Here is a 26,133-nt window from a genome sequence, read left to right on the forward strand (position 1 = left end):
TTCGCGGAGCCCGAGCTCTGTCCCGCACCTGGCGAGGGTCTCGCCGGAGCCCCGGGGCTGTAGCTGCTGATCCGCGCCTGCTTTGCCCCCGGGTTGCTTCTTTCCCTGGCTCTGGCTGCAGCGCGGACTTCCGCCCGCCCGAAACACTGAGGTCTGGAAAGAATGTTGACGCCTCATCCCTGGCCTGGGAGGGACAATAAAACAAATCGAAATTGAATACAATAACCCAAAATTTAATAAAATAAAATTTAATACAATAAAATAAATTTTAAAACACGAGAAAATTGAAAACAGCGATAACCAGCCATCACTCCTCGCGAGTGGGCTGTCGGAGCGCACCGCGCACTTCGGAAGCCCCGCGCAGGAACGGCGCCGCGCTCCCGCCATCCCGGCCCCGCTGGCCTGGGCAGAGCCGTTCGGGGCTGCGGGGGGAGCTCCTGCGGGCTGGTAGTTCCCAGGTGGGTCACCGGGGCTCGCCCTCTACGTCCGCACACGGACCGGTGCGCTCCGTGCTGGAGGAAGCGTCCCTGCTACGGACGTCATAGGAATGGGGCCCTAAAAGTCAGTGTAGCAGAATTTCTCCGTTTGTCTCCCCCTGTATTTTGTATTTCGATTTAGCCACTGCATAGTAATTAAAAAAAAAAAAAAAAGAAAAAAAAAAAGAAAAACCAAAAAACGAAACATCAGACAAACCGTATTTTGTTGCTTTTTTTTTTTTTTCTTGGCTTTGGTTGTTTGCGGTTCGTTATGTTTAGTTTGGTTTCTGGGTTGTTGGGTTTTTCTCTTAACTCAAAGACTGATTATTATATTTACAAACCACCAATTCATAGAAATTGACTCTCTGGAGTACCTTTTTTTTTTTTTTTTTGGTAATGGTGGCCCAAATATTACGATATGATGGGATACTTCTATTAAAACTCACAAACTCTACAGACATGGAAATAATTTTCGGATCACACTTCTACTGTTCTACCCTTTCCACGACCTCACAGCAGACATGATGCATCTCTCCCCGGCAGCATCTCCGTGGTGGGTGCCTTCCTTGGGGAAGGCAATGGATAAATATTGAAATAAAGAACTGGCCAGAAATATTCCAGGTGCCGCTGACGATGCTATAAATAACAACAGGATTTTCGACTCCGCCGACAGATGAACAAGATCCCGCCCTCCGCAGAAGAGACTTTTCCCATTTATTTTCATGACAGAAACTTGCGTCCTGGGATAAAAGGAATCGAGTAAGTGGGTACTTAGTGCACTTGCCCCGACATGGGAGGGGGAAAAAAAAAAAGAAGAAGCTACAGCTATTGATTCAAGCCTGACGTTTGAATTCCCTCGTCCTATTGCTGTCAAGCACGTTTAATCTTAAGTGAGCAAACGGAGGATCAACTTTGAATCTGAAATTATTTCAGATACTGAAAGTAATTTGTATTTTGCATTGTGTCAGCTACACCCTCGACTGAGATAGGGCTTGATCCTGAAACCTCACAGTCTTCTAAATATAGACAATAATCGAAGAGATTTACCATCTGCTTCAGAGTTGTGAGCTACGCAAAACCAAAAAACGGGGTTCCTTGCTGCCTCTCTGCCTGCCCGAGGGCACACTCCCACGAAAAGCCCCAGACCTAAACAGGCAGACCCGCACAGCTGGCGGGTCACAGCTGGCAGGTCGCTGGCGGCAGTCTTGCATCCTTTTGCCTGGTGAGCTGAAGGAGCTTACAGGGGAAACAGATTTTCTGACAGTCTTTTTTTAAAGTTGCACTCGTTTCAGGTTTTTCATATCAACAGTATGAGAAGATTTTTCCCTCAAATGAAAGTAACAGCGATCCCAAGGAAGTGTGTTTGCAAAAAGGGCACGTTTGACCGAATGCAAACAGATAAAGCAGACTAGTAAGGTTCAGCCTTTAACATCTCTGCGCTGGCCCTGTGCAAATTAAAACAAAAAAAAATGATTTTCAAAAATAGGAAAGTAGGTATAGGGAAGAATGGATTGAATTAGGGACATTTGCTGGTTTGCGAGTGAGGAGGAAAATGTTCAGACGAAATATTCAGGGACAAATTCTTTAGAGCTTGACCCAAAGACGCTGTATACAGATGGATCTGGGCCGAGCTTCTCATCGTCAGAAACATTGTGGAGAAACATGAGATGCTGCTGGCAGCACTTCAGTGAACAACTAGACAAACAGTAGTTTGTCAGTAACTTTATTTCTTTTTTTAAAAAAATCGCATGACAAACTGGAACCAAGACCAAAATACTGTATCCACTGTACATCGTTCATTAGAAAACAAACATACACCACATTTGTATTCTACCAAACAGAGAGTGTATTTCCTTTAAAATTATATAGTGCGTGCTCTTAGATTCATGCTTTTCAATATTTATTTTACATTTGTTACTCAAATATTATCTGTTATAAATAATTGCGACTTGATCAAATGGTGCACCTGTTATGCGAACCTCTTCAGTGCTGCAAGCGTGGCTTTTTGTTGCCTGTTTTTATCTGTCTTTTCAAAAAGCTGTTGGTATTGCTTTATTATGACCTGAGCAAGCACATCTGAGATGTCAAATAAAGTGTACAGGTGACGCTTGCAGATCCGGGTCTGCTGCTGAGCCCACGGCTCAGACTGCTGGGAACGAGTGACGGGAGAGCGCATAGAAAAAAATCGTTTCAAAAAGGCACAATTTTCTCGACACAAAGATACAATAAAAATATATGGCCACGGAAATGCGGGCGCCTATGGGGATGCACTGCCTGTCCAGCGGGATCCCGAGCCCGCCAAGGTTTCGCCCTCCCGCCCCTGTCCCGATACCGCGGCTGCAGCGCCGGGGGCGACGCTGCGGAAAGAGCCCGGGGACGCCCGCGCACCCCAGTCCGCCCCTCCGGCAGCGGCTGCCCGATAGCCTGCGCTCCCCCGCGACGCGGCCTCCCGTGGGACCGCCTCGGGAGGCCGGGAGACCAGAATAAGGGGGGGGGGGGGGCTGTAGCGCTCCCCTCGCCCCTGCCCCACCGCGGCCGCCTCTCGCATCACTGCTCGCGGTGCCGGCTGCCGCTCTCCGGGTCGCTCTGGTCGTCGGTGAAGCAGACGTCCACGTCGCTCTCGTTGTCAGTCTTTTGCTCCTGCTCGGGTTGCGCGTAGCCAGAGTCACTCTTGTCCTCGGCCGCCTTGCCGAGGCTCTGCCCCGGGTGCCGGGACTTGACGTGCCGCTCCAGGTCGCGGCGTCGCACCAGCACTTTCCCGCAGTACTCGCAGCGGTAGGGCGTGTTGCCCTCGGCGTGCAGGCGGATGTGTTTGTTGAGGTTGCTGGGGTCCCCGAAGGGCCGCAGGCAGACCTTGCACTTGAGCGGCTTGTAGCCGGTGTGAGTCCGCATGTGGATCTTCAGCCCGTACTTTCGGGAGTACAGCTTCCCGCAGTAGAGGCACAGGTGCCCGGTCTTGGGCTTCCCTCCAGCAGCCCCCGCTGCCCCCGCCGGCAGAGCCTCCAGCCTCCCGCGGCCTTTCTCGGCCGCCAGCTCGGAGAGCTGCTGCGTGTGCATGGCGATCTCCCGGTCGATGCTGGCCAGCGAACCCAGCTCGGCAGCATGCAGCCCCGCTGCCGGCCCCGCGAAGTACGACACCGACTCGGGGTACTTGAGGAGGCCGCCGAGGTGCAGCTTCAGCGGGTAGTAGGGCGCGGCGCCGTAGAGCAGCTCCCCGTTGTAGACGGTGAGCGGCATCACGGGCAGCCCGCACTCTCCCGCGTACGCCTTCAGCCCCTCGAAGGGCGGCAGCGCGAAGCGCTCCAGCGCTCCGCCGGACAGCGGCGGGTAGCGGGCGGGCGGCAGCGCGGCCGCGGGCAGCCCCCGCTCCACCTGCCGGAAGGCTGAGGCTTCCTCCAGCGGTGACAGCAGCGGGAAGGCGCGCAGCCCACCGCCGCAAGCCAGGCCCGCCGCCGCCGCTGCCGCTGCCTGCGGGGCGGCCTCGCCCGGCAGCGCCCCGCACTTGGGCGGTGCCTCGGCGGCGGCGCGTCCCGCCTTCAGTCCCCCCAGCAGTTTGGAGAAGCCGAGGGCGGCGGCGCCCCGCGCCTCCTCCCGCAGCGACCCGGCGGGGCGGAAGGCCGAGCGTGCCCCGGGGCACAGCGCCAGCCCGTTGCCGCCCGCCGGCCCCAGCAGCGGTCCCGGCCCGCGGGCGGCCCCCACGCTCATGTCCAGGGCGCGCTCCTGCTCCTCCTTGCCCGTCGCCCGCTTGGGCAGCGCCGGTTTGGCGAGCGGCGGGGAGGCGGCGGCAGACTCCCGCTTGACGGCCTCCCGAGGGCCGCAGCTGGGCGGCGGGTGCCCGCGCAGCGAGGCGGCCGGCGGCTCCTTGTGGGGCAGGCCGAAGGTGGTGGTGGCGGGCCGGCCGTGGTCGTGGTGGAGGAAGGGCCGGCCGTGGCTCAGCGCGCAGTGGAAGTGGACGTGGGCCTTGAGGCTGTTGGGGTACTTGAAGGTCCTCCAGCAGTACCAGCAGATGTACCGCTCCTCCCCTGCAAAGGCAAGCGGAGGGACCCGTCAGCGGTGGCCGCGCATCCCCGCGCATCCCCGCGCCCCCTCAGCCTCATCCCGCCCCCTCCGTGCCGTGCCGGGATGCGGAGCGGTGCAGGCTCACGCGAACGGGGCGCCGTAGGGCCGGGGGGAGCAGCTGCCGCCGCGAGTCCTCTGTCGGGGGGCCCATCTGTTGGCGTTTGCAGAGGAGGTAGCGTATGTCAGGGAGTCGGCTGCACCGAACAAAGGCCAATCTAATGATCGTGAGCCCCTCATTAAGCGGCGAGACAATATCCGATATGTATGGGCCATATGTAATCGTTCCCTTTCAGAGGACAATGCCCTTTGTGCCCCGTCCCCTAAACATTTCGGCTTCTCTGAAGCGGAACAGACCTCGGTAGCTGGGCTGTGATGGCTGCCCGACACCACAGAGGCTTAGGCTCCGCTTTCCCCCTCCTGACCCTGCTTGTCAGGAGGGTCTTCCCAAGGAGGAGCATCTCCCCAGCCCCGATGGTGAAACGCTGCCTCTGTGGCCACCTGTCTGGAAATATTTTTCTTTATTTCGTTATCTCTCTCTCCCTCACTCTCTCTCTCTCTCTCTTCCTTGCTTCCTTCCTTTCCAACTCACTCTCCCTCACTTTCCCTTTCCTCTATCCTTTCCCTTACATTTTCCTTCCTTTTCTCCTTCTTCTCTCTCTTCTCTCCTTTCCTTTCTGCTCTCTACATGTATTCATCTTTCCCTCTCTCATTTCTCCCAGTCACCACAATACAACAATAAGCCCATGAATTTCCCCCTGAGCTCTTGCCCACTCTGATCGTCCCCAGCTGATTCTCACCCCGCAGTTTAATGCACCGAAACGCCAAAGGTAAGGCCAAGTGCCACACGGAAATGAGAACCTATTCCAGGCCTGAGGCCAGCTCCTCACGTTTCGGGGAACCCCGTGGGGAACGACGGGAATAGACTTGTTTCACTGCGCGCCGCGTCTGTCGGGGCACACGGGGGGCAGCGGGTCACCGAGGTGGACAGGATGGCCGCGACCAGCCTCCCTAGAGGGCTTTGGATAGGCATCACTAGGTGACCGCTGCGGGTGGAAAACGAAATCTTCGCTCTCCGTGGGAAAGTCGGGAGCGAACTCGCGTGGAAGGATCCGGCGCTGTTGCGTGTCTTGCCGCCTGTGTCCTCGCCTCCGTGCGCAGCCCTTCCTCACTTGCCATGGAGAGGCGGTCCCGGAATCTGCAGCGTTGTGAAGTCGTTGGACGCTGTTTTTCTCCCGTCGAGGAGGGAGGGAGGGAGGGAGACGGGACCGTGTCTGCCCGGGCCCTGGATAGGCAGCGGCCGAGGGAGGAGGAACCACGGCTGCAATGCTACTGCCATGCATCGGAAAAAAGGGTAAAGGAATGGCACGGATCGAAAAGAATGTGGCCACGGATCTCCGCGGGCTCCCACCTGCAGTCTTTTCTTGCCTTTGCGAGTCTCTCCAGGGTCTATCCTCAGAAAAAAAAAAAAAAAAAAAAAGGAAAACAGAGGGGAGAGGGGCGAAGAAACTAAAATCACCCCTTTCTCATCACGGTAAACCCAAATAAATGCGGTCAAACAAAGAAGAATTCCGAAGTTTGATTTGGTTTGTTTGGTTTTGTTTTTTTTTAAAGACTCTGAATTTCTTCCTCCCTCTTTTTTCGTTTGGTGGAGGTTTTGAGGTTTGGTTTTGCTTTGGGTTTTTTTGGGGCTTTTCAGCGTATTATCTTTAAAAGAAGAGCACTTCAGCATACTGGTACATTTAGCCGTATTAATTAGTCTGGAAACTGTGGGGCCGGAGACGCAGCAGATCCCTAGGGTCAGTCTGCAACTCAGCCTTGCTTCGACGGGACGAGGAAGATGCCACAGGCTGGGAGCCTCTTGCAAACCTGAGCTCTCTTGCCTTTATTTCCTCTGAACAGCACTGGTACCCATCCGCAGACAGGGGCTGCTGCAAAGGGGAAGATGGGGACACAACCCAGCAGTGTGTCCTTTCTTGCAGCCGAAATTTCTCCTAGCTTTTCGAGGGGGTGACCCGCCGCAGACACATGGCCTCATTGTCCTTAGGTGGGGGGGGGGGGGGGGGGACAGAGACGTGCCCAAGAGTTTCTTTTCCTCGTATAGCTTCAGTACAAGGAGGGATTTGGTCTCTTGCGCATCGCACAAGTCGATGGGACATAAGCAGCCAGAGCCCGACGTTCCGCCAGCCATCCCTTCGTGCCGGACCCTGGTCACCCTGCGGAGCGGCCAGCCGTGACAGGGGGAGGGGCAGCCCCTGCCTGGGTCGTGCCCTCGCTCCCTTCCCGGGGACGCTGCCAAGATGAAGGGTCTTCTCCGTCGAGCAAGAGCGGACAGGGTTCCCTCGCCGCCCGCCGAGCCCGAGGGGAGCGAATGCCGGCAGCAGGCTGCTACCGCTACAGACGCCCTGGGGAGCGGCCGGACACGGGATCAGCGGGAGGGGGTGCCCGCCGCCGGAAAAGTCCGACAATTGAACACTGAAGCCTTCCGTCTTCTTTTCCTTCCTGTAATATGCTGCCAACTTATCATTTTGTTAACACTCATGTAATTCCAGCTAAGAATCAGTTTGTGGATTGAAACAGGCCGTCCCAGATGGGTGTCTTCCCCTTCCCAATATCCTGGGATATCCTGATCTGAATGTGATTTGACGCCGGCTTAACTTTTTACCTAATGCATCCTAGTTTGCAGGGACTACCTAGTACCCGTTTTGACTTGACTATATGAATCTACCCTCAAGAGAATCTGAAAAGAGTCTCTGAAACTCTGACTGAGAAGTACGGAAAGCAAACCCGATGTTTTTAAAAACTATTAAGCCAAATTGTTGTCTCGCGTAACAACCATAGCGATGTTTCACAGAAATCCCATTTGCCTATCAAAGGATCATTAAATCGTACCGATGACGGAACGACTCGACGGACGGGGGCCTTTCCATACGTTACTGAGTTAATAGATCACCCTTTAAATATAAGCAGATGGAGTCTTATTGTAAAGGGTGTCGGGTTAAAAGTCACTGCAGCTGTACTGGCATTTATTTTTCTGAGAGCCCGCGTTTGCCTGCCGCAGTTTGCGTTCCCGTCAAAGGTGTCAGTTAAAGAGGGTTTGTTCTGTTTCATTTAATTTGGTTGCTCTGAAAGGAATGCCCGCATCTGTACCTTTCTCGTCGTGCGTCGGGGTGGCCGTGACGGGGATGTCAAACCACTGCGCCAGGGGGTTGGAGTACCAGACGGTGAGCTCCTCTCCCGGCTGGACATCTCTCAGCGCCCGGTAGAAAATCTGGGAGGGTGAGAAAGGAAACTTCTTCAGGAGGCTTGAGAGGGGAGGCAGGTGGCAGAGAGTGGTGCCAGGCCAGCCCGGAGCCGCGAGTGAGATACCTGTCCTCCTGGCAGATCCGCAACAGCCTCCAGTGTCTGCTCTTGGGAGTTTCGGGCAGCCCGGATTAACCCTATCCACTCCAGAGCTGAGCTCCCAGCTTCATCCACTAATTCCCCTCTCACCATCCGCACCTGAAAGACAGGCGGCACCGCTGTCATTTTCACGTCAGATGAAACACAAAGAAAGCAAAAGGCTTACCCGTCTCCCTGCTTGTCTGCCCGCTCTGCCTTGCCTGGCGAGCCCCGTTCCCAGAGCTAGGCAGGGGGTTGAGCATCGCAGCTGGAAGCAGCGGCGAGAGCATCTCCTTTTGTCGCCCGTTTGATGCTTCCATCCCCACCCATCTTTGGGTAGGATCTTCCTCGGCTCTCAGGTGCCTTGGGAGAGCTGAGGTTGCCCTGGAGGAAGGTGCTGCTCTGAGGGGTAAGGATGGAAAATCCGGGGCCCGGCGGGGACCTGCACCATTACGAGGGGAAATGGGGTTTTTCCCTTGGGTCGCACTGATTCAAACGCACCTTGTTCAATCGCAACTTCTGCACTGAGCTTAACGCAATATTAAATGCCCAGTTAAGATAATTTTTTTAAAGAGTTTGTGTAGTCTGACTCTGTGCAAAGCAATTGCGGTACACAGGACTTGTCAGGAAACGAGGAGGGAAAAAGGGGAGAAGATTCTGCTTAGGTACAAAGTCCCTGTAGCCCCATACTTCATAATCTGCTTGCCCATACAAAGAGAAAATGAAGTGCCCATTCCCTGAATGACCGTGCAATAAAAGTAATCGGAACAAAGCAGTCTCAAGCGAGAAACCAAGGGAGCCAGATGAGAAATAAATTTGAGTGGGCTGGCAGAGCGTTTAAAAACAATTAAAGGGCATTAAAAATCAGAGCGGAACGCGTGAGCCGCGGCTGCCCGGGGGGTGGAAGGAGGGGTCTCGTCCGCAGCCCCCTGAAGAGCCTGATGGACGGGGCAAGAGCCCTTCACCGCCTCCTCCTCGATCCTTCCCAGCTCGGACATGGACTGACCCTGAAGCCGGTAGCCGGCTGTCCGTCATCCCTCCCGCTCCGGCTGCGCGTGTTATTTGCAGCTCCGGGAGCAGGAGATGGTCTGAGGCTTTGGGAGGAGGTCGAGCTGCCCTGAGATCTGCGATCCGCACCCCGTCTCCGCCTCCGGAGTAGCCCCGGCTCGCTCCCCTCAAACTCCCCTCCGACCCAAGCCAAAGGACAATCGGCTGAGGAAAGGGATGGGAGGCACGAACCCGAGCCAAACGCAGAAATAAATTGGTGCATCTGCTCCTCTCCTGGACAAAACACGGGGACTGTGAAAGCCACATGCCCCCGTCTTGCCGGAGCTCCAGGGTCGAGGAGCCGGCCGTAGCACGTCCTCGCCCTACTGGGCAATGCCCCAATGAGCGGAGCCCCGGGGGGCGGGGGCCGGTCGGCGGGACTAGGGCCCTCCGACACCGGGCACGGGGCTCAGACGACGCTTCCAGCACGTCTATGTCCAAGGTGGGGGCGGGCGCGTCCGCTCCTCCGGGAGAGCTCCCGTATCCCCCGGCCTCGCCGCAGAGGCCGGCCGCGCTGGGGACCCCGGCGCTGAGGAGGAGAGGGAGAGGGCACGGGCGGGCAGGCTTTCCTGGTAGAGCCACGGGGAGACATCTCAGGACACTCTGGAAACGTTTCCCTTTCCTTTCCTGGCTCGCTCTAAGAAGGGAGGATCGAAGAGAAACGGGAGAAGAGCAGCCTCTTCTCCCAAAGCCGGCTTCCCCCGAGTCAATGAATAATCGAGGTCCAGCAGTGCAGGAGAGACCATAGGAAAATACCTTTTTTTTGGGTCCTGGCTCCTTGCGATCTGACAGGTACTTGCCCAGTTTGAAGGTGCCCGGCACAGGACCCAAGCGCAGCCCAGCCGGGATGCAGCTCTCCGCGCTGACGCTGATGGCCGGAGCCCTGCTGGTTTGCATCGCTGCCGCTGGGTGTGAGCGCTCGGGAACCCCAACTACTTAAGGGTGCCGGAGTGACAGCGGCAGGCGGCGGGAGGATGAGCACAGGCGTATCTCCGCCCGCAGAGTGACGCGGCGGTGTGTGGACGCTGGCTTTTCAACGGGAGCAGGAGGGGTACCCCTTGGCAGGGGGATGCTCTGGGGCGCAGAGTTTGGTGAGAGAGTTTGGCTCCTCGAGCAGCTGCGGAGTCCCATCCAAGAGGGTCACATGGAGCCTTTCCCTAACCCTCCTGCATAATCAGGCAGAGTGAATGGCTGGCAGACAATGGGCCAGGCGACCTTCCCATTCCTAAAAATCCAATTTGTCAAGGGCAAAGAAAAGGCGCTGGTGAATCAAAGGTCTGGAGGGACCATTAATCCTCAGCATGGGGTATTGTCCCCGAGACAGTTACGATATTTTAAGTGACAAATCCACTGTATAATTTCTCCATAAATTTTACTTCCTTTTATTGTTCCTCGACAAACCAGTTTTGGAAAATAAGTGACTATTTTAAGTCTACTTGGCTGAGCCTTTTGAGGCTTAATATACTTCAAAGATTTTTAATTCTCTTCCCTTTGCTTTATTGTAAAGGAGATTAAACAAAGAGATGGGGAATGTTTTGAGGACTTGTTAACTTCTATTGATTCCCGGCGTGTGCCATACAGAATTTGGGCAGGTACTTGATGGGAAAACACCAGAAAATACCTACACTTTTTTTAAAAGAACTACCATATTACCATTTCAGTGGTTTGGTTTCAGGCCAGTAATCTGTTCAGAAGAGCTTTGATCCTTAAAGAGGATGAATAGCACAAAATATGAGACGCCGTAACCCTTGTAAAACAGAAACCGCTGCACCTGCGAGTGCTGGGGAAGTTGTGTCTGTAGTTCGTGCGATTAAGAAATAGAGACAGGAGGAAATAGAGACATACAGCCACCAGGAAACAGGAAGGCATGGCCAGCAGAAAACACAGATGCAAACAGCGTGCAGCTGGATTCTTCGTTTAATACATCCACAGGTTCCTTGCCCACACGCAAAATTTCTTGCACTGAGACCTCTTTTGGAGGTGGAACCTGCAAAAAGCGACTTTAAATATAGCCAGAACGAAGCCTTTCGGACAGTGTCCGCCTATGTCCCTCCTCTTCGCATAAATATTTTAATTAAGATACAACGAAGCGCTAGGATTAAGCCAGCTGGATAAATGTCCCAAAAATTTTCAGGAGCTGAAAAGGAAAGGTGTGCGACTTTTTTCTTACGTGGGTGCAACAGTTCAGATGTACCTGTCAGACCAAGGAGTGCAGCAGAAAATTCATTCTTCCACTTTCTCTTTTATACTCCTGTCTAATTCCTGCTAGCAGGTATTCTTAGCTCCATACCTCATAACACTCTAAAAAGGAAGATTTCTGAACCTTTCTCCTGTGGAGAAGTTGCAAAGTTACAGATTTTAAGGTTTAGGGTTTAGAAACACTTGCAGATATGGAGCTTTTTTTCCTTTTTTTTCTTTTCCTTTTTTTTTTTCTCTCTGTGGCGTTTTTCTAATAGTCAGCCCTAATAAATTTCAACAGAAAAGCCGAAAAGCTACGTTTAGAGTGCATCTGACGACACACGCCAGGTAACTGAGCAGGGTCTTTTCAAGTAAACCCGCTTTCTGCAAGATGAACCTTGGCACGCCGCTTTCCATGTCATCGTGCATGGGGGCTCTACTCTGGATTTGTTTGCTGCCGTCACGAGTGGCACCGTGGGAGCAAAGGCCGCGGGGATGGGCAGGGGGGGATGGGGACGATTTTGAACCGCCACCTCTCACCGACTGGCGCTCGCAAAGATCTTCTTTCCCCTCTCACTGCCCTGCACCGCACCGGGAAGCACTTAAAGCTCGGCCTGGCGAGTCACTGCCGCTGCCTGCGATGACATTTGCCCACACCGGGCGCCGTTCGTTCCGATCCCTCCGCGGCAGAGCGCTGCCAGCCCGCCTGGGTCACTAGCGCCGCTCCCCCGGCCAGGGCGAGCCCTGAGATGGCAGCGCCTCTGCGGAGAGCGGCGGGAGCGCAGGGCTCCCGTACTTCCCGTCCCGCCCGGGGCGCTGCCCGTGTGCGCTGGGCGGGGAGTGAGAGGCTCCCCCGGCCGGGAGGCACCGGGAAGGGACGAGGAGAGGACGGGGTGCTGCCGCCGCCCGCTCCGGGGGCTGCTGACCGGCACTGGGTCCGCGCAGGCTGGGAATGTATTTTTAGTAATGATCCATGTTGGCGCGCACGCGAGATAAATGTCGCGCCTGCCCCCACCCCCCCGGCCCATTCCCCAGCAGCATCAGTGGCCATCGGCCGCATCTCTCCGGGGTGCAACGTTAGGGACCGTCCCGGGAGCGGGGGTGGGTCCGTTTTCACTTCGGCAGGAATGGGAAGAGGAGGGGGGAGAGGATGTGGGGAACTGAAGATGACCTCTTTGATCAACGGCCTGAATGGGGGGAAAAGGATAAGCAAGAAGTTGAGGGCAATAAATTTAAGCCATGAACATGTCCCTGTAACCTCTGGCCTGGTCACTAGAGGATGAGACCGGCTTGAAATTCCGAGAGCCGCAGAGGTAGAGAGAGGGCTTTTAAGGCGATCAAGGTACCCTACTGCTCCGCCTCGGGAGCCGCTCCCTCCCAGGCCTTAATGAGTCAAAAAGCGTGAACGACACGCGAACAATTTTATCAATAGGACCATGTAAAGACCGACTGTGAGGAAAGTTATTTATTAATATAGCCGATTGTGGCTGGTTCCCATCCACTCAGAAAAGAAAAGCCCTTGCTCTGGAAGCATTCACACCAGTTCTCCAATTTTTATTCTGTCCTGTGGCTCAAAGTTGAAGTTCCCCAAGTGAAATAAATTGTCCACAAAAGAGGAAAGGAACCACATTTTCTTTTATTTTTCCTTCCCTAAAAAGGAAGGGTGAAACCGATCTAATGTGCCCACTGGAGCAAGATGCAGCGTGAAAGGCCGGGTGTTAAAAGTAAAAGCAGCCTTTGGAGCAAATGGGATGGAAAATTAAATGAAATTAAATAGCTTGAACGACCGTATTGTCCCTTATTAAAAAGACACATTAATTACATGGTTTCAGCTTTATTCAAAGACAATGTTTAGTCTCAATCAAAACATTCCACTATCGCTCTTTATATACTTAAACCGGACTACTAGAGGCACCATTAAAGAGAGATCACTTTTGCCCAGAGATGCGATGAAAGTTATTTTCCTCGGCGGCCCTTATTTATGCCCACCGCTGAACTGCCGGTGCCCCTGAGTAACACTTTGGCACACTGTTCTCCCTGATTTAACAGGTTGCCCCATAATGAGGCATGAATGTTAAGGAACAACAGTCATCCAAAGAGGCACAGTTGCAGAGAGCAATGTCCCACCAGGGAGCTCCATTCAAACCATCAAACCGCTCCGGCACAGAGAAGGTTCAACACCACATTCAGACCAGCATGAATGCCTGTATACAGGGCTCGGCTCATTATGCCGCAGAGCAGCGCAGCGGAGGCTGAAACAAAATGCTGCAAGTTCATTCAGCAGGCCATACTCCGGCGGGGCGGCCCAGCCGGCGGCTCCCGGGGTGACCTTTTTCCCAAATGGCTTTGCCCCGACAGGGCTGCCCTTCCCCGGGCTGCAGGACGGGACGGCCGGGGACTCCCGTCCCTGCCCGAGACGGCCCTGAGCCTCCTGTCCCTGTTCGAGCCGGCCCCAGGGCTCCGCGGCAAGAAGACGGGGATGCAAGGCACCGGGCGGAGATCGGCGGAGAGGCTTACTGAGACCCTGTAACACGGAAATCCACTTTAAATCGAAGAGACCAGTACGGTCTGAAGGTTTTTTCTCTTTCTTTCTCTTTTACCTCTCTCTTTTCCTTTCTTTTCTTTCCTCATTTCCCCTTTCCCCCTTCCCCTTTCCCCTTCCTCCTTCCTCCTTCCCCTTCTCCTCCCTCCCTCCCCTCCCTCCCTCCCCTCCCCTCCCCTCCCCTTCCCTCCCCTCCCCTTCCCTCCCCTTCCCTTCCCTTCCCTTCCCAAACCTTCCCTTCCCAAACCTTCCCTTCCCAAACCTTCCCTTCCCAAACCTTCCCTTCCCAAACCTTCCCTTCCCTTTCCTTCCCTTCCCAAACCTTCCCTTCCCTTCCCAAACCTTCCCTTCCCTTCCCAAACCTTCCCAAACCTTCCCAAACCTTCCCAAACCTTCCCAAACCTTCCCCTCCCAAACCTTCCCTTCCCAAACCTTCCCAAACCTCCCTTCCCTTCCCAACCTTCCCAAACCTTCCTTCCCAAACCTTACTTCCCTCCAAACCTTCCCTTCCCAAACCTTCCCTTCCCAAACCTGCCCAAACCTTCCCTTCCCAAACCTTACCTCCCTTCCCAAACCTTCCCTTCCCAAACCTTCCCTTCCCAAACCTTCCCTTCCCAACCTTCCCAAACCTTCCCTTCCGTCCCTTCCCTTCCCTTCCCTTCCCAAACCTTCCCTTCCCTTCCCTTCCCTTCCCTTCCCTTCCCTTCCCTTCCCTTCCCTTCCCTTCCCTTCCCTTCCCTTCCCTTCCCTTCCTTCCCGTCCCTTCCCTTCCTTCCCTTCCCTTCCCTTCCCTTCCCTTCCCTTCCCTTCCCTTCCCTTCCCTTCCCTTCCCTTACCTTCCCAAACCTTCCCTTCCCTTCCCTTCCCTTCCCTTCCCTTCCCTTCCCTTCCCAAACCTTCCCTTGCCCTTCCCTTCCCTTCCAAACCTTCCTTCCCTTCCCAAACCTTCCCTTCCCTTCCCAAACCTTCCCTTCCCTTCCCGTCCCTTCCCTTCCCTTCCCTTCCCTTCCCTTCCCTTCCCTTCCCTTTCCTTCCCTTCCCAAACCTTCCCTTCCCTTCCCTTCCCTTCCCTTCCCTTCCCTTCCCTTCCCTTCCTTCCCTTCCCTTCCCAAACCTATCCCAAACCTTCCCAACCTTCCCTTCCCTTCCCTTCCCTTCCCTTCCCTTCCCTCCCCTCCCTTCCCTTCCCTTCCCTTGCCTTCACTTGCCTTCCCTTGCCTTCCCTTCCCTTCCCTTCCCTTCCCTTCCCTTCCCTTCCCTTCCCTTCCCTTCCCTTCCCTTCCCTTCCTTCCCTTCCTTCCCTTCCCTTCCCTTCCCTACCCTTCCCTTCCCTCCCTTCCCTTCCCTTCCCTCCCTTCCCTTCCCTTCCCTTCCCTTCCCAAACCTTCCCTTCCCTTCCCTTCCCAAACCTTCCCTTCCCAAACCTTCCCTTCCCAAACCTTCCCTTCCCTTCCCAAACCTTCCCTTCCCAACCTTCCCTTCCCAAACCTTCCCAAACCTTCCCTTCCCTTCCCAAACCTTCCCAAACCTTCCCTTCCCAAACCTTCCCTTCCCAAACCTTCCCTTCCCAAACCTTACCTTCCCTTCCCTTCCCTTCCCTTCCCTTCCCAAACCTTCCCTTCCCTTCCCTTCCCTTCCCTTCCCTTCCCTTCCCTTCCCAAACCTTCCCTTCCCTTCCCAAACCTTCCCAAACCTTCCTTCCCTTCCCAAACCTTCCCTTCCCAAACCTTCCCTTCCCTTCCCTTCCCTTCCCTTCCCTTCCCTTCCCTTCCCTTCCCTTCCCTTCCCTTCCTTCCCTTCCCTTCCCTTCCCTTCCCTTCCCAAACCTTCCCTTCCCAAACCTTCCCTTCCCTTCCCAAACCTTCCCAAACCTTCCCTTCCCAACCTTCCCTTCCCAAACCTTCCCAAACCTTCCCTTCCCAACCTTCCCTTCCCTTCCCTTCCCTTCCCTTCCCTTCCCAAACCTTCCCTTCCCTTCCCTTCCCTTCCCTTCCCTTCCCTTCCCTTCCCTTCCCTTCCCTTACCTTCCCTTCCCTTCCCTTCCCTTCCCTTCCCAAACCTTCCCAAACCTTCCCAAACCTTCCCAAACCTTCCCAAACCTTCCCAAACCTTCCCAAACCTTCCCAAACCTTCCCAAATCTTCCCTTCCCTTCCCAAACCTTCCCTTCCCAAACCTTCCCTTCCCAAACCTTCCCAAACCTTCCCAAACCTTCCCAAACCTTCCCAAAACTTCCCAAACCTTACCTTCCCTTCCCAAACCTTCCCTTCCCAAACCTTCCCTTCCCTTCCCAAACCTTCCCAAACCTTCCCTTCCCTTCCCAAACCTTCCCAAACCTTCCCTTCCCAAACCTTCCCAAACCTTCCCAAACCTTCCCAAACCTTCCCTTCCCAAACCTTCCCAAACCTTCCCAAACCTGCCCTTCCCTGCCCGGCCCAAACCTTCCCTTCCCTTCCCGAACCTTCCCTTCCCAAACCTTCCCAAACCTGCCCTTCCCAAACCTTCCCAAACCTTCCCAAACCTTCCCGTCCCTTCCCAAACCTTCCCAAACCTCCCAAACCTTCCCTTCCCAAACCTTCCCAAACCTTCCCAAACCTTCCCGTCCCTAACTTCCTTCCCTTCCCAACCTTCCCAAACCTTCCCTTCCCTTCCCTTCCCAAACCTTCCTTCCTTCCCTTCCCAACCTTCCCTTCCCTTCCCTTCCCAAACCTTCCCAAACCTTCCCAAACCTTCCCTTCCTTCCCTTCCCAAACCTTCCCTTCCCTTCCCAAACCTTCCCTTCCCTTCCCCTTCCCTTCCCTTCCTTCCCAAAACCTGCCCTTCCCAAACCTTCCCTTCCCTTCCCTTCCTTCCCCTTCCCTTCCCTTCCCTTCCAAACCTTCCCAAACCTTCCCTTCCCAAACCTTCCCTTCCCTTCCCTTCCTTCCCTTCCCTTCCCTTCCCTTCCCAAACCTTCCCTTCCCTTCCCTTCCCTTCCCAAACCTTCCCTTCCCTTCCCTTCCCTTCCCTTCCCTTCCCTTCCCTTCCCTTCCCTTCCCTTCCCTTCCCAAACCTTCCCTTCCCTTCCCTTCCCTTCCCTTCCCAAACCTTCCCTTCCCTTCCCTTCCCAAACCTTCCCTTCCCAAACCTTCCCTTCCCTTCCCTTCCCAAACCTTCCCTTCCCTTCCCAAACCTTCCCTTCCCAAACCTTCCCAAACCTTCCCTTCCCAAACCTTCCCAAACCTTCCCTTCCCAAACCTTCCCTTCCCAAACCTTCCCTTCCCAAACCGTCCCTTCCCAAACCTTCCCAAACCTTCCCAAACCTTCCCAAACCTTCCCAAACCTTCCCTTCCCAAACCTTCCCTTCCCTTCCGTTCCCAAACCTTCCCAAACCTTCCCAAACCTTCCCAACCTTCCCAAACCTTCCCTTCCCAAACCTTCCCTTCCCTTCCCTTCCCTTCCCAAACTTCCCAACCTTCCCAAACCTTCCCTTCCCTTCCCAAACCTTCCCTTCCCTTCCCTCCCAAACCTTCCCTTCCCAAACCTTCCCTTCCCAAACCTTCCCTTCCCTTCCCAAACCTTCCCTTCCCTTCCCTTCCCAAACCTTCCCTTCCAAAACTTCCCAAACCTTCCCTTCCCTTCCCTTCCCAAACCTTCCCAAACCTTCCCAAACCTTACCTTCCCTTCCCAAACCTTCCCGTCCCAAACCTTCCCTTCCCAAACCTTCCCTTCCCAAACCTTCCCTTCCCAAACCTTCCCAAACCTTCCCAACCTTCCCAAACCTTCCCAAACCTTCCCAAACCTTCCCAAACGTTCCCTTCCCAAACCTTCCCTTCCCAAACCTTCCCAAACCTTCCCAAAACCTTCCCTTCCCAAACCTTCCCAACCTTCCCTTCCCTTCCCAACCTTCCCTTCCCTTCCCTTCCCTTCCCTTCCCAAACCTTCCCTTCCCAAACCTTCCCAAACCTTCCAAACCTTCCCTTCCTTTCCTTCCCAAACCTTCCCTTCCCAAACCTTCCTTCCCTTCCCTTCCCTTCCCTTCCCTTCCCTTCCCCTTCCCTTCCCTTCCCTTCCCTTCCCTTCCCAAACCTTCCCAAACCTTCCCTTCCCTTCCCAAACCTTCCCTTCCCTTCCCTTCCCTTCCCAAACCTTCCCAAACCTTCCCAAACCTTCCCAAACCTTCCCTTCCCAAACCTTCCCTTCCCAAACCTTCCCTTCCCTTCCCTTCCCAAACCTTCCCAAACCTTCCCAAACCTTCCCTTCCCAAACCTTCCCAAACCTTCCCAAACCTTCCCTTCCCTTCCCTTCCCAAACCTTCCCAAACCTTCCCTTCCCTTCCCTTCCCTTCCCTTCCCTTCCCTTCCCTTCCCTTCCCTTCCCTTCCCTTCCCTTCCCTTCCCTTCCCTTCCTTCCCTTCCCCTTCCCTTCCCTTCCCTTCCCTTCCCTTCCCTTCCCTTCCCTTCCCTTCCCTTCCCTTCCCTTCCCTTCCCAAACCTTCCCAAACCTTCCCAAACCTTCCCAAACCTTCCCAAACCTTCCCAAACCTTCCCAAACCTTCCCAAACCTTCCCTTCCCTTCCCTTCCCTTCCCTTCCCTTCCCAAACCTTCCCTTCCCTTCCCAAACCTTCCCAAACCTTCCCTTCCCTTCCCTTCCCTTCCCTTCCCTTCCCTTCCCTTCCCTTCCCAAACCTTCCCAACCTTCCCTTCCCTTCCCTTCCCAAACCTTCCCTTCCCAAACCTTCCCTTCCCAAACCTTCCCTTCCCTTCCCTTCCCAAACCTTCCCAAACCTTCCCTTCCCTTCCCTTCCCTTCCCTTCCCTTCCCAACCCAAACCTTCCCAAACCTTCCCAAACCTTCCCAAACCTTCCCTTCCCAACCTTCCCTTCCCTTCCCAAACCTTCCCAAACCTTCCCAAACCTTCCCAAACCTTCCCTTCCCTAACCTTCCCTTCCCTTCCCAAACCTTCCCTTCCCTTCCCTTCCCTTCCCTTCCCAAACCTTCCCTTCCCTTCCCTTCCCAAACCTTCCCTTCCCAAACCTTCCCAAACCTTCCCTTCCCTTCCCAAACCTTCCCTTCCCTTCCCTTCCCAAACCTTACCTTCCCAAACCTTCCCTTCCCTTCCCTTCCCTTCCCTTCCCTTCCCTTCCCTTCCCTTCCCTTCCCTTCCCTTCCTTCCCTTCCCAAACCTTCCCTTCCCTTCCCTTCCCTTCCCTAACCTTCCCTTCCCTTCCCAAACCTTCCCTTCCCTTCCCTTCCCTTCCCTTCCCTTCCCTTCCCTTCCCTTCCCTTACCTTCCCTTCCCTTCCCTTCCCAACCCTTCCCAAACCTTCCCTTCCCTTCCCTTCCCTTCCCTTCCCTTCCCTTCCCAAACCTTCCCAAACCTTCCCTTCCCTTCCCAAACCTTCCCTTCCCTTCCCTTCCCAAACCTTCCCTTCCCTTCCCAAACCTTCCCAAACCTTCCCTTCCCTTCCCTTCCCTTCCCTTCCCTTCCCTTCCCTTCCCAAACCTTCCCTTCCCTTCCCTTCCCTTCCCTTCCCTTCCCTTCCCTTCCCTTCCCTTCCCTTCCCAAACCTTCCCTTCCCAAACCTTCCCTTCCCTTCCCAAACCTTCCCTTCCCTTCCCAAACCTTCCCTTCCCTTCCCTTCCCTTCCCTTCCCTTCCCAAACCTTCCCTTCCCAAACCTTCCCAAACCTTCCTTCCCAACCTTCCCTTCCCTTCCCAAACCTTCCCTTCCCAAACCTTCCCAACCTTCCCTTCCCAAACCTTCCCAACCTTCCAAACCTTCCCTTCCCAACCTTCCCTTCCCAAACCTTCCCTTCCCAAACCTTCCCTTCCCAAACCTTCCCTTCCCAAACCTTCCCTTCCCAAACCTTCCCAACCTTCCCAAACCTTCCCAAACCTTCCCAAACCTTCCCTTCCCAAACCTTCCCTTCCCTTCCGTTCCCAAACCTTCCCAAACCTTCCCAAACCTTCCCAAACCTTCCCAAACCTTCCCTTCCCAAACCATCCCAAACCTTCCCAAACCTTCCCAAACCTTCCCTTCCCAAACCTTCCCTTCCCTTCCCAAACCTTCCTTCCCTTCCCTTCCTTCCCTTCCCTTCCCTTCCCTTCCCTTCCCAAACCTTCCCTTCCCTTCCCAAACCTTCCCTTCCCTTCCCTTCCCTTCCCTTCCCTTCCCTTCCCTTCCCTTCCCAAACCTTCCCTTCCCAAACCTTCCCTTCCCTTCCCTTCCCAAACCTTCCCAACCTTCCCTTCCCTTCCCAAACCTTCCCAAACCTTCCCTTCCCAAACCTTCCCAAACCTTCCCTTCCCAAACCTTCCCTTCCCAAACCTTCCCAAACCTTCCCAAACCTTCCCAAACCTTCCCAAACCTTCCCAAACCTTCCCTTCCAAACCTTCCCAAACCTTCCCTTCCAAACCTTCCCTTCCCTTCCCTTCCCTTCCCAAACCTTCCCTTCCCTTCCCTTCCCTTCCCTTCCCTTCCCTTCCCTTCCCTTCCCTTCCCTTCCCTTCCCTTCCCTTCCCAAACCTTCCCTTCCCAAACCTTCCCAAACCTTCCCAAACCTTCCCAAACCTTCCCTTCCCTTCCCAAACCTTCCCTTCCCAAACCTTCCCTTCCCTTCCCTTCCCTTCCCTTCCCAAACCTTCCCAAACCTTCCCTTCCCTTCCCTTCCCTTCCCTTCCCTTCCCTTCCCTTCCCTTCCCTTCCCTTCCCAAACCTTCCCTTCCCAAACCTTCCCTTCCCTTCCCAAACCTTCCCTTCCCTTCCCAAACCTTCCCTTCCCTTCCCTTCCCTTCCCTTCCCTTCCCTTCCCTTCCCTTCCCTTCCCTTCCCTTACCTTCCCTTCCCTTCCCTTCCCTTCCCAAACCTTCCCTTCCCTTCCCTTCCCTTCCCTTCCCAAACCTTCCCTTCCCAAACCTTCCCTTCCCAAACCTTCCCTTCCCTTCCCAAACCTTCCCAAACCTTCCCAAACCTTCCCTTCCCTCCCTTCCCAAACCTTCCCTTCCCTTCCCTTCCCAAACCTTCCCTTCCCAAACCTTCCCTTCCCAAACCTTCCCAAACCTTCCCAAACCTTCCCTTCCCAAACCTTCCCAAACCTTCCCTTCCCAAACCTTCCCTTCCCAAACCTTCCCAAACCTTCCCAAACCTTCCCAAACCTTCCCAAACCTTCCCTTCCCTTCCCTTCCCAAACCTTCCCAAACCTTCCCAAACCTTCCCAAACCTTCCCTTCCCAAACCTTCCCTTCCCAAACCTTCCCAAACCTTCACTTCCCTTCCAAAACCTTCCCAAACCTTCCCAAACCTTCCCTTCCCTTCCCAAACCTTCCCTTCCCAAACCTTCCCAAACCTTCCCTTCCCAAACCTTCCCAAACCTTCCCTTCCCAAACCTTCCCTTCCCTTCCCAAACCTTCCCAAACCTTCCAAACCTTCCCTTCCCAAACCTTCCCTTCCCAAACCTTCCCAAACCTTCCCAAACCTTCCCAACCTTCCCTTCCCAAACCTTCCCTTCCCAAACCTTCCCTTCCCAAACCTTCCCTTCCCAAACCTTCCCTTCCCTTCCCAAACCTTCCCTTCCCAAACCTTCCCTTCCCAAACCTTCCCAAACCTTCCCTTCCCTTCCCAAACCTTCCCTTCCCAAACCTTCCCTTCCCTTCCCAAACCTTCCCAAACCTTCCCTTCCCAAACCTTCCCAAACCTTCCCAAACCTTCCCTTCCCTTCCCAAACCTTCCCTTCCCAAACCTTCCCTTCCCAAACCTTCCCTTCCCAAACCTTCCCTTCCCAAACCTTCCCAAACCTTCCCAAACCTTCCCAAACCTTCCCTTCCCAAACCTTCCCAAACCTTCCCAACCTTCCCAAACCTTCCCTTCCCAAACCTTCCCTTCCCAAACCTTCCCTTCCCAAACCTTCCCAAACCTTCCCAAACCTTCCCTTCCCAAACCTTCCCAAACCTTCCCTTCCCAAACCTTCCCAAACCTTCCCTTCCCAAACCTTCCCAAACCTTCCCTTCCCAAACCTTCCCTTCCCTTCCCAAACCTTCCCAAACCTTCCCAAACCTTCCCTTCCCAAACCTTCCCTTCCCAAACCTTCCCAAACCTTCCCAAACCTTCTCTTCCCAAACCTTCCCTTCCCAAACCTTCCCAAACCTTCCCTTCCCAAACTTTCCCTTACCTTACCTTCCCAAACCTTCCCAAACCTTCCCTTTCTAAACCTTCCCAAACCTTCCCAAACCTTCCCAAACCTTCCCTTCCCAAACTTTCCCTTACCTTACCTTCCCAAACCTTCCCAAACCTTCCCAAACCTTCCCTTCCCAAACCTTCCCAAACCTTCCCAAACCTTCCCAAACCTTCCCAAACCTTCCCAAACCTTCCCTTCCCAAACCTTCCCTTCCCAAACCTTCCCAAACCTTCCCAAACCTTCCCTTCCCAAACCTTCCCTTCCCAAACCTTCCCAAACCTTCCAAACCTTCCCTTCCCAAACCTTCCCTTCCCAAACCTTCCCTTCCCAAACCTTCCCAAACCTTCCCAAACCTTCCCTTCCCAAACCTTCCCTTCCCTAACGTTCCCTTCCCAAACCTTCCCTTCCCAAACCTTCCCTTCCCAAACCTTCCCAAACCTTCCCTTCCCAAACCTTCCCTAACCTTCCCTTCCCAAACCTTTCCCTAACCTTCCCTTTCCTAAACCTTCCCAAACCTTCCCAAACCTTCCCAAACCTTCCCTTCCCAAACTTTCCCTTACCTTACCTTCCCAAACCTTCCCAAACCTTCCCAAACCTTCTCTTTCCAAACCTTCCCAAACCTTCCCAAACCTTCCCAAACCTTCCCTTCCCAAACCTTCCCAAACCTTCCCTTCTCTTTTGCAATTTCCCTGTATCTTTTCCTTGATCTCGCTCACCTTCGCAAATTTCAGCCGCTCTTTCTCAAAACCCCTTCCCTTTATCACCCTTTCCTCTGTTTCGTTCCTTCCTATCATATCCATCCCTCCCCCGTGACGCCGCCCGCAGCCGCCGCCCCGCCGCGTCGCTGCCGGTGCCGGTGCCGGTGCCGGTGCCCCGTGCCCGGTGCCCAGTGCTGCGGGCGGGCGGGCGGGCCCGGCTGGCGGGGCCGAGCGGCTGCGGCCGGGCCGGCGGCCCCCAACCAGCTGTGCGGTGCAGACGACATGCGGGTGGGATATTAAAGCAGCTTTTGAATAGCATTCAGGTTCTATGGGAATCCGGGCAGATGACAGGAGCTCGATTTGGTATTCGTATTGTTAATCCTGAGCGTCAGCCCAGATCTGATTCAAACACGTTTTGTGCTCGTTAAAAATTCCAGTGTAGGGGCTGGATTTTTTTTTTTTTCTTTTAGCCCAGCTTCAATTGGAGGCGAAACTTGCCGCATAAAGTATTCAAAGTCTGTCTAAAGTTGCCTTTTAACCGGATTCCCCCCCTCCTGCAACCCCCACCATATCTCTTGGTTCTTTCGGTTGACATGGTGCAAATAAAAGTCAGTAAACTTGTTGCTGAATTGCAATGTTTCGGTGTACCTTATAAATTCATACCTTTTCTCCCTCGATCGCCTCAGAATGAGTCCCTGCCTCAATTCGATTTTCCTTGCTGTTGGGCACATTTAGGAGAAAGTCTATTTGTGAAGTTCATTTCTAGGCAAATGTATTCAAGAGCTGATTGGGATGAATAGGACCGTGTGTCAGCCGCCCCTAATTGGGATTAAAGCACTTCGGACCATATGCAGAGAGTGACAGAAATTCTCAGGTTTCATTGTGCTCAGACTTCCACCCGCCTGGACACTCCCCCTGGAAAAGGGGGATTTTTAAAGATTTCAGGGAGAAACTGAGGAAATAAAGGAGACGCAGAAAAATGACCGGACTAATGTCTCTGCGGGGATGCCAGCGTGGCAACTGCCGGGAACAAGAAGTGGCAGTGGCGGGCAGTAGCGAGAGCCCTGGCACTGGGTTTCCCTTTGGAGGGAAGGGCAGCAAGCCTCGGCTTTCTCGTTCTCGGCTTGTATTCGGGCTTAGAAACCCTGGGGGTTTATATGGGAGTGAAAACCCCCACGGGAAAACTTCCCTGGGTGATTCTAGCCTAAGGAATAGGCTCCCAGGGGAGACGGGAGGCAGGGAGAGGAGATGCGAGTATCAGGGAGACGCCGCTGCACGCCCAGGCCAGGGCTCATATCAGGGAAATGCATTTTTCGGAGGTGCCGTCCTGCTGCAGCAGAGACGGCCGAAGGTTGTACTCCCTGCTCGGGCCTGCCCGATCTGGTGGAAGATGCCACGGCCCAGACTGGATGATCTTTCAAGGGTTTCTTTCAATCCAAACCATTCTGTCAGTCTATGTTTCTAACCCAGAGCTGCTCCACCTCCATATCCACCCATTGCCCTATCTGTCCATCTGTGCGTTTGCCTGCCAGCCGTGCCCGAACAGCCCCGGCAGCGCAAAGCATCCTGCCGCTGTGGACTCTGCGCTTGTGGGGCCGTAGTGAGACGCCACCTCCAAAGCTCAGGCCTGGCCTCGACACTGTGACTATTCCATGTGTGAGTTCATCTGGGTGTGGTAGCCCAAAACATGGTGAGAAAATTATTTAGGTTAGTGATTTTTAAACTCTGTGGTCAGTTATCGGAATGACGATGTTTAATCACATCACGATCACACGGGGAAGAGCCTGTACCGCTATCGGGGCCTTTGTTTGCAGAGCTAATTTGTCCCAGCGTGGTGATGAAAAGCTAGTGACCGTCTGCTGCTCTCGTCCATTGCTCTCTCCTCTGGAAATCAGCTATCTCCCCGACGGGGCGGTTTTGTGCCGAAGTACCCGGCAAGCCTGTGTGCCGCTGGAGGCACAGACCGTGTCCCCGCGGAGCCCGGCAGAGCTCGGCAGCCCCGGGGTGATACGGAACAACCTTCTTTGGTGATGGAGAGCTAGGTGTCCCCTCCGCTCGGGAAATGCCCTGGCACTATCAATAGGCTGGTCCGTGGCAGTGGGTAGGGTCCTACCCGCGCCACCTGATTATGCCCCTCACTTATGCGGCCACCTTCCAACGCCCCGTGGGTCTGGTCGGGTGGGGAAAGAAAATGGAGCTGACCAAGGCGAAGTGTGCCCAGTGTCCTAGGCACGGTGCCCTATTTCCAGCGCTGCGCTGGGCTCGGTTTGCGACATGCAAAGCCCGGCTGTCCTGGAAAGCAGAGGTACGACTCTTAACAGCAAATGTTGCTGAAATCTCAGATCAAGGACTGAAGTCCGTTCTCTGCGGTGGGTTTGCCCCTGCATTCCGCCCCTGGTAAGTGGAAGATGTGGTTTAGGGGAGACTCACAGAGCCCTCCACGTCTCCTCCCGCACCGCCGGGTGCCCGACATTCATATTTCTGCAAGACAAAGAGCAGCGGGCACGGTCGTGCGTCGCGGTGTGCGGGGGGCCGGGGGGCCGCCGCTGAGCCCGGGAGAAACCACTGACTTAATTTCGCCGCACCCGCGGCTGGCTATGGGCCGGCGAAAAAGCCTAGCCCTGACATACCTCTGCCCCGAGACGGCTGCGATATTTGAATGAAAAAAGAAAGGGCATCCCCGCGCCAGCCGACACCGTTGCCTCAGCTTTCGGAGGGCGGGACGCGGCAGGTTTACCAGCACAGCCCGAGCCCTGCCGGGGCGCCCCGCGTTTGCCTCCCACCGAGCCAAACCTTGGCCTCTGCCCGATGAGAAAAGCGCGGCTGAGGGCCAGGGCGAAGGAACAGGCGCCCGGCCTCCAGCTGCCCATCGCTCCCGAGATACCCGCGGAAGGGATGTCCAGGACGCCCCAATGCCCGGAGGCTGCTTCTCGGGTTAAAGGCAGAGCTTCGCGCAGCTGCCTACAGCTACAGCATCCGTACGTGTCACAGACACCTCAGAGGCAGCAGGGATGCGGGGTTGCCTGTGAGCCCGTACATGCGCACCCGGGTATTTATAAGTCGATGTGCTGGAGTCACTATGATCGTTTCTTTCCATAGTTTTTTTGACAGGAGCGCAGGGATAAAGGCCCTTCCTCTCCTTCCTGACCGTCACTCAGAGACAGAGCTGTGATTTATTGGAAACCATGTGGAAAAGCCAAAGGTTACCGAACGTATTCGGGACCTATGCATTAGGAAACATCTGCAAAAGTCTGCGTGGTGCCTAGGAACCGAGTTGTTCCTGTGCTCCGGGAGCAGCAGGATGAAGAAACAGAGGGTGCTTTTCTCCCTCTCCGTCCTGCAGCATCAAATATCCCCGGGAAACCCAGAGCTATATTCTGATCCGAGCTCACTCTGAGTAGGGCTGCGTAAAGACAGTGGTTGTAACACTTAAATCAGGTTCCCTCCACCTCTGGGCAGGCAAGCTAGCATTGGCTTTTTATTTCAGCCTGGGCTTTAATTGTTTGGGGTTTTTAAAAATACACTGGGAGTACCATTCTCTGAACGTTTTCACAGACTGTCTCTATCCGTTCTGACAGCTTGATAGATCCCAGCCCGACCCT

The 26,133-nt window shown here is 54.8% G+C and overlaps 1 protein-coding gene across 1 annotated transcript; it reads right to left on the bottom strand.

Annotated features, from left to right (window-relative positions):
- Nucleotides 1–2,575: 2,575 nt before the first annotated feature.
- Nucleotides 2,576–9,857, bottom strand: PRDM13 (PR/SET domain 13). The gene is made up of 4 exons (XM_032682233.1): nt 9,717–9,857; nt 7,902–8,033; nt 7,683–7,803; nt 2,576–4,498 (listed from the first exon to the last, which is right to left on the bottom strand). Exons 1-4 carry the CDS (start codon nt 9,855–9,857, stop codon nt 3,024–3,026), a joined length of 1,869 nt encoding a protein of 622 aa, XP_032538124.1. The 3' UTR covers nt 2,576–3,023.
- Nucleotides 9,858–26,133: the final 16,276 nt, after the last annotated feature.

Source organism: Chiroxiphia lanceolata, chromosome 3, assembly GCF_009829145.1.
Source record: "Chiroxiphia lanceolata isolate bChiLan1 chromosome 3, bChiLan1.pri, whole genome shotgun sequence".
In the NCBI taxonomy this organism is placed as follows: domain Eukaryota; kingdom Metazoa; phylum Chordata; class Aves; order Passeriformes; family Pipridae; genus Chiroxiphia; species Chiroxiphia lanceolata.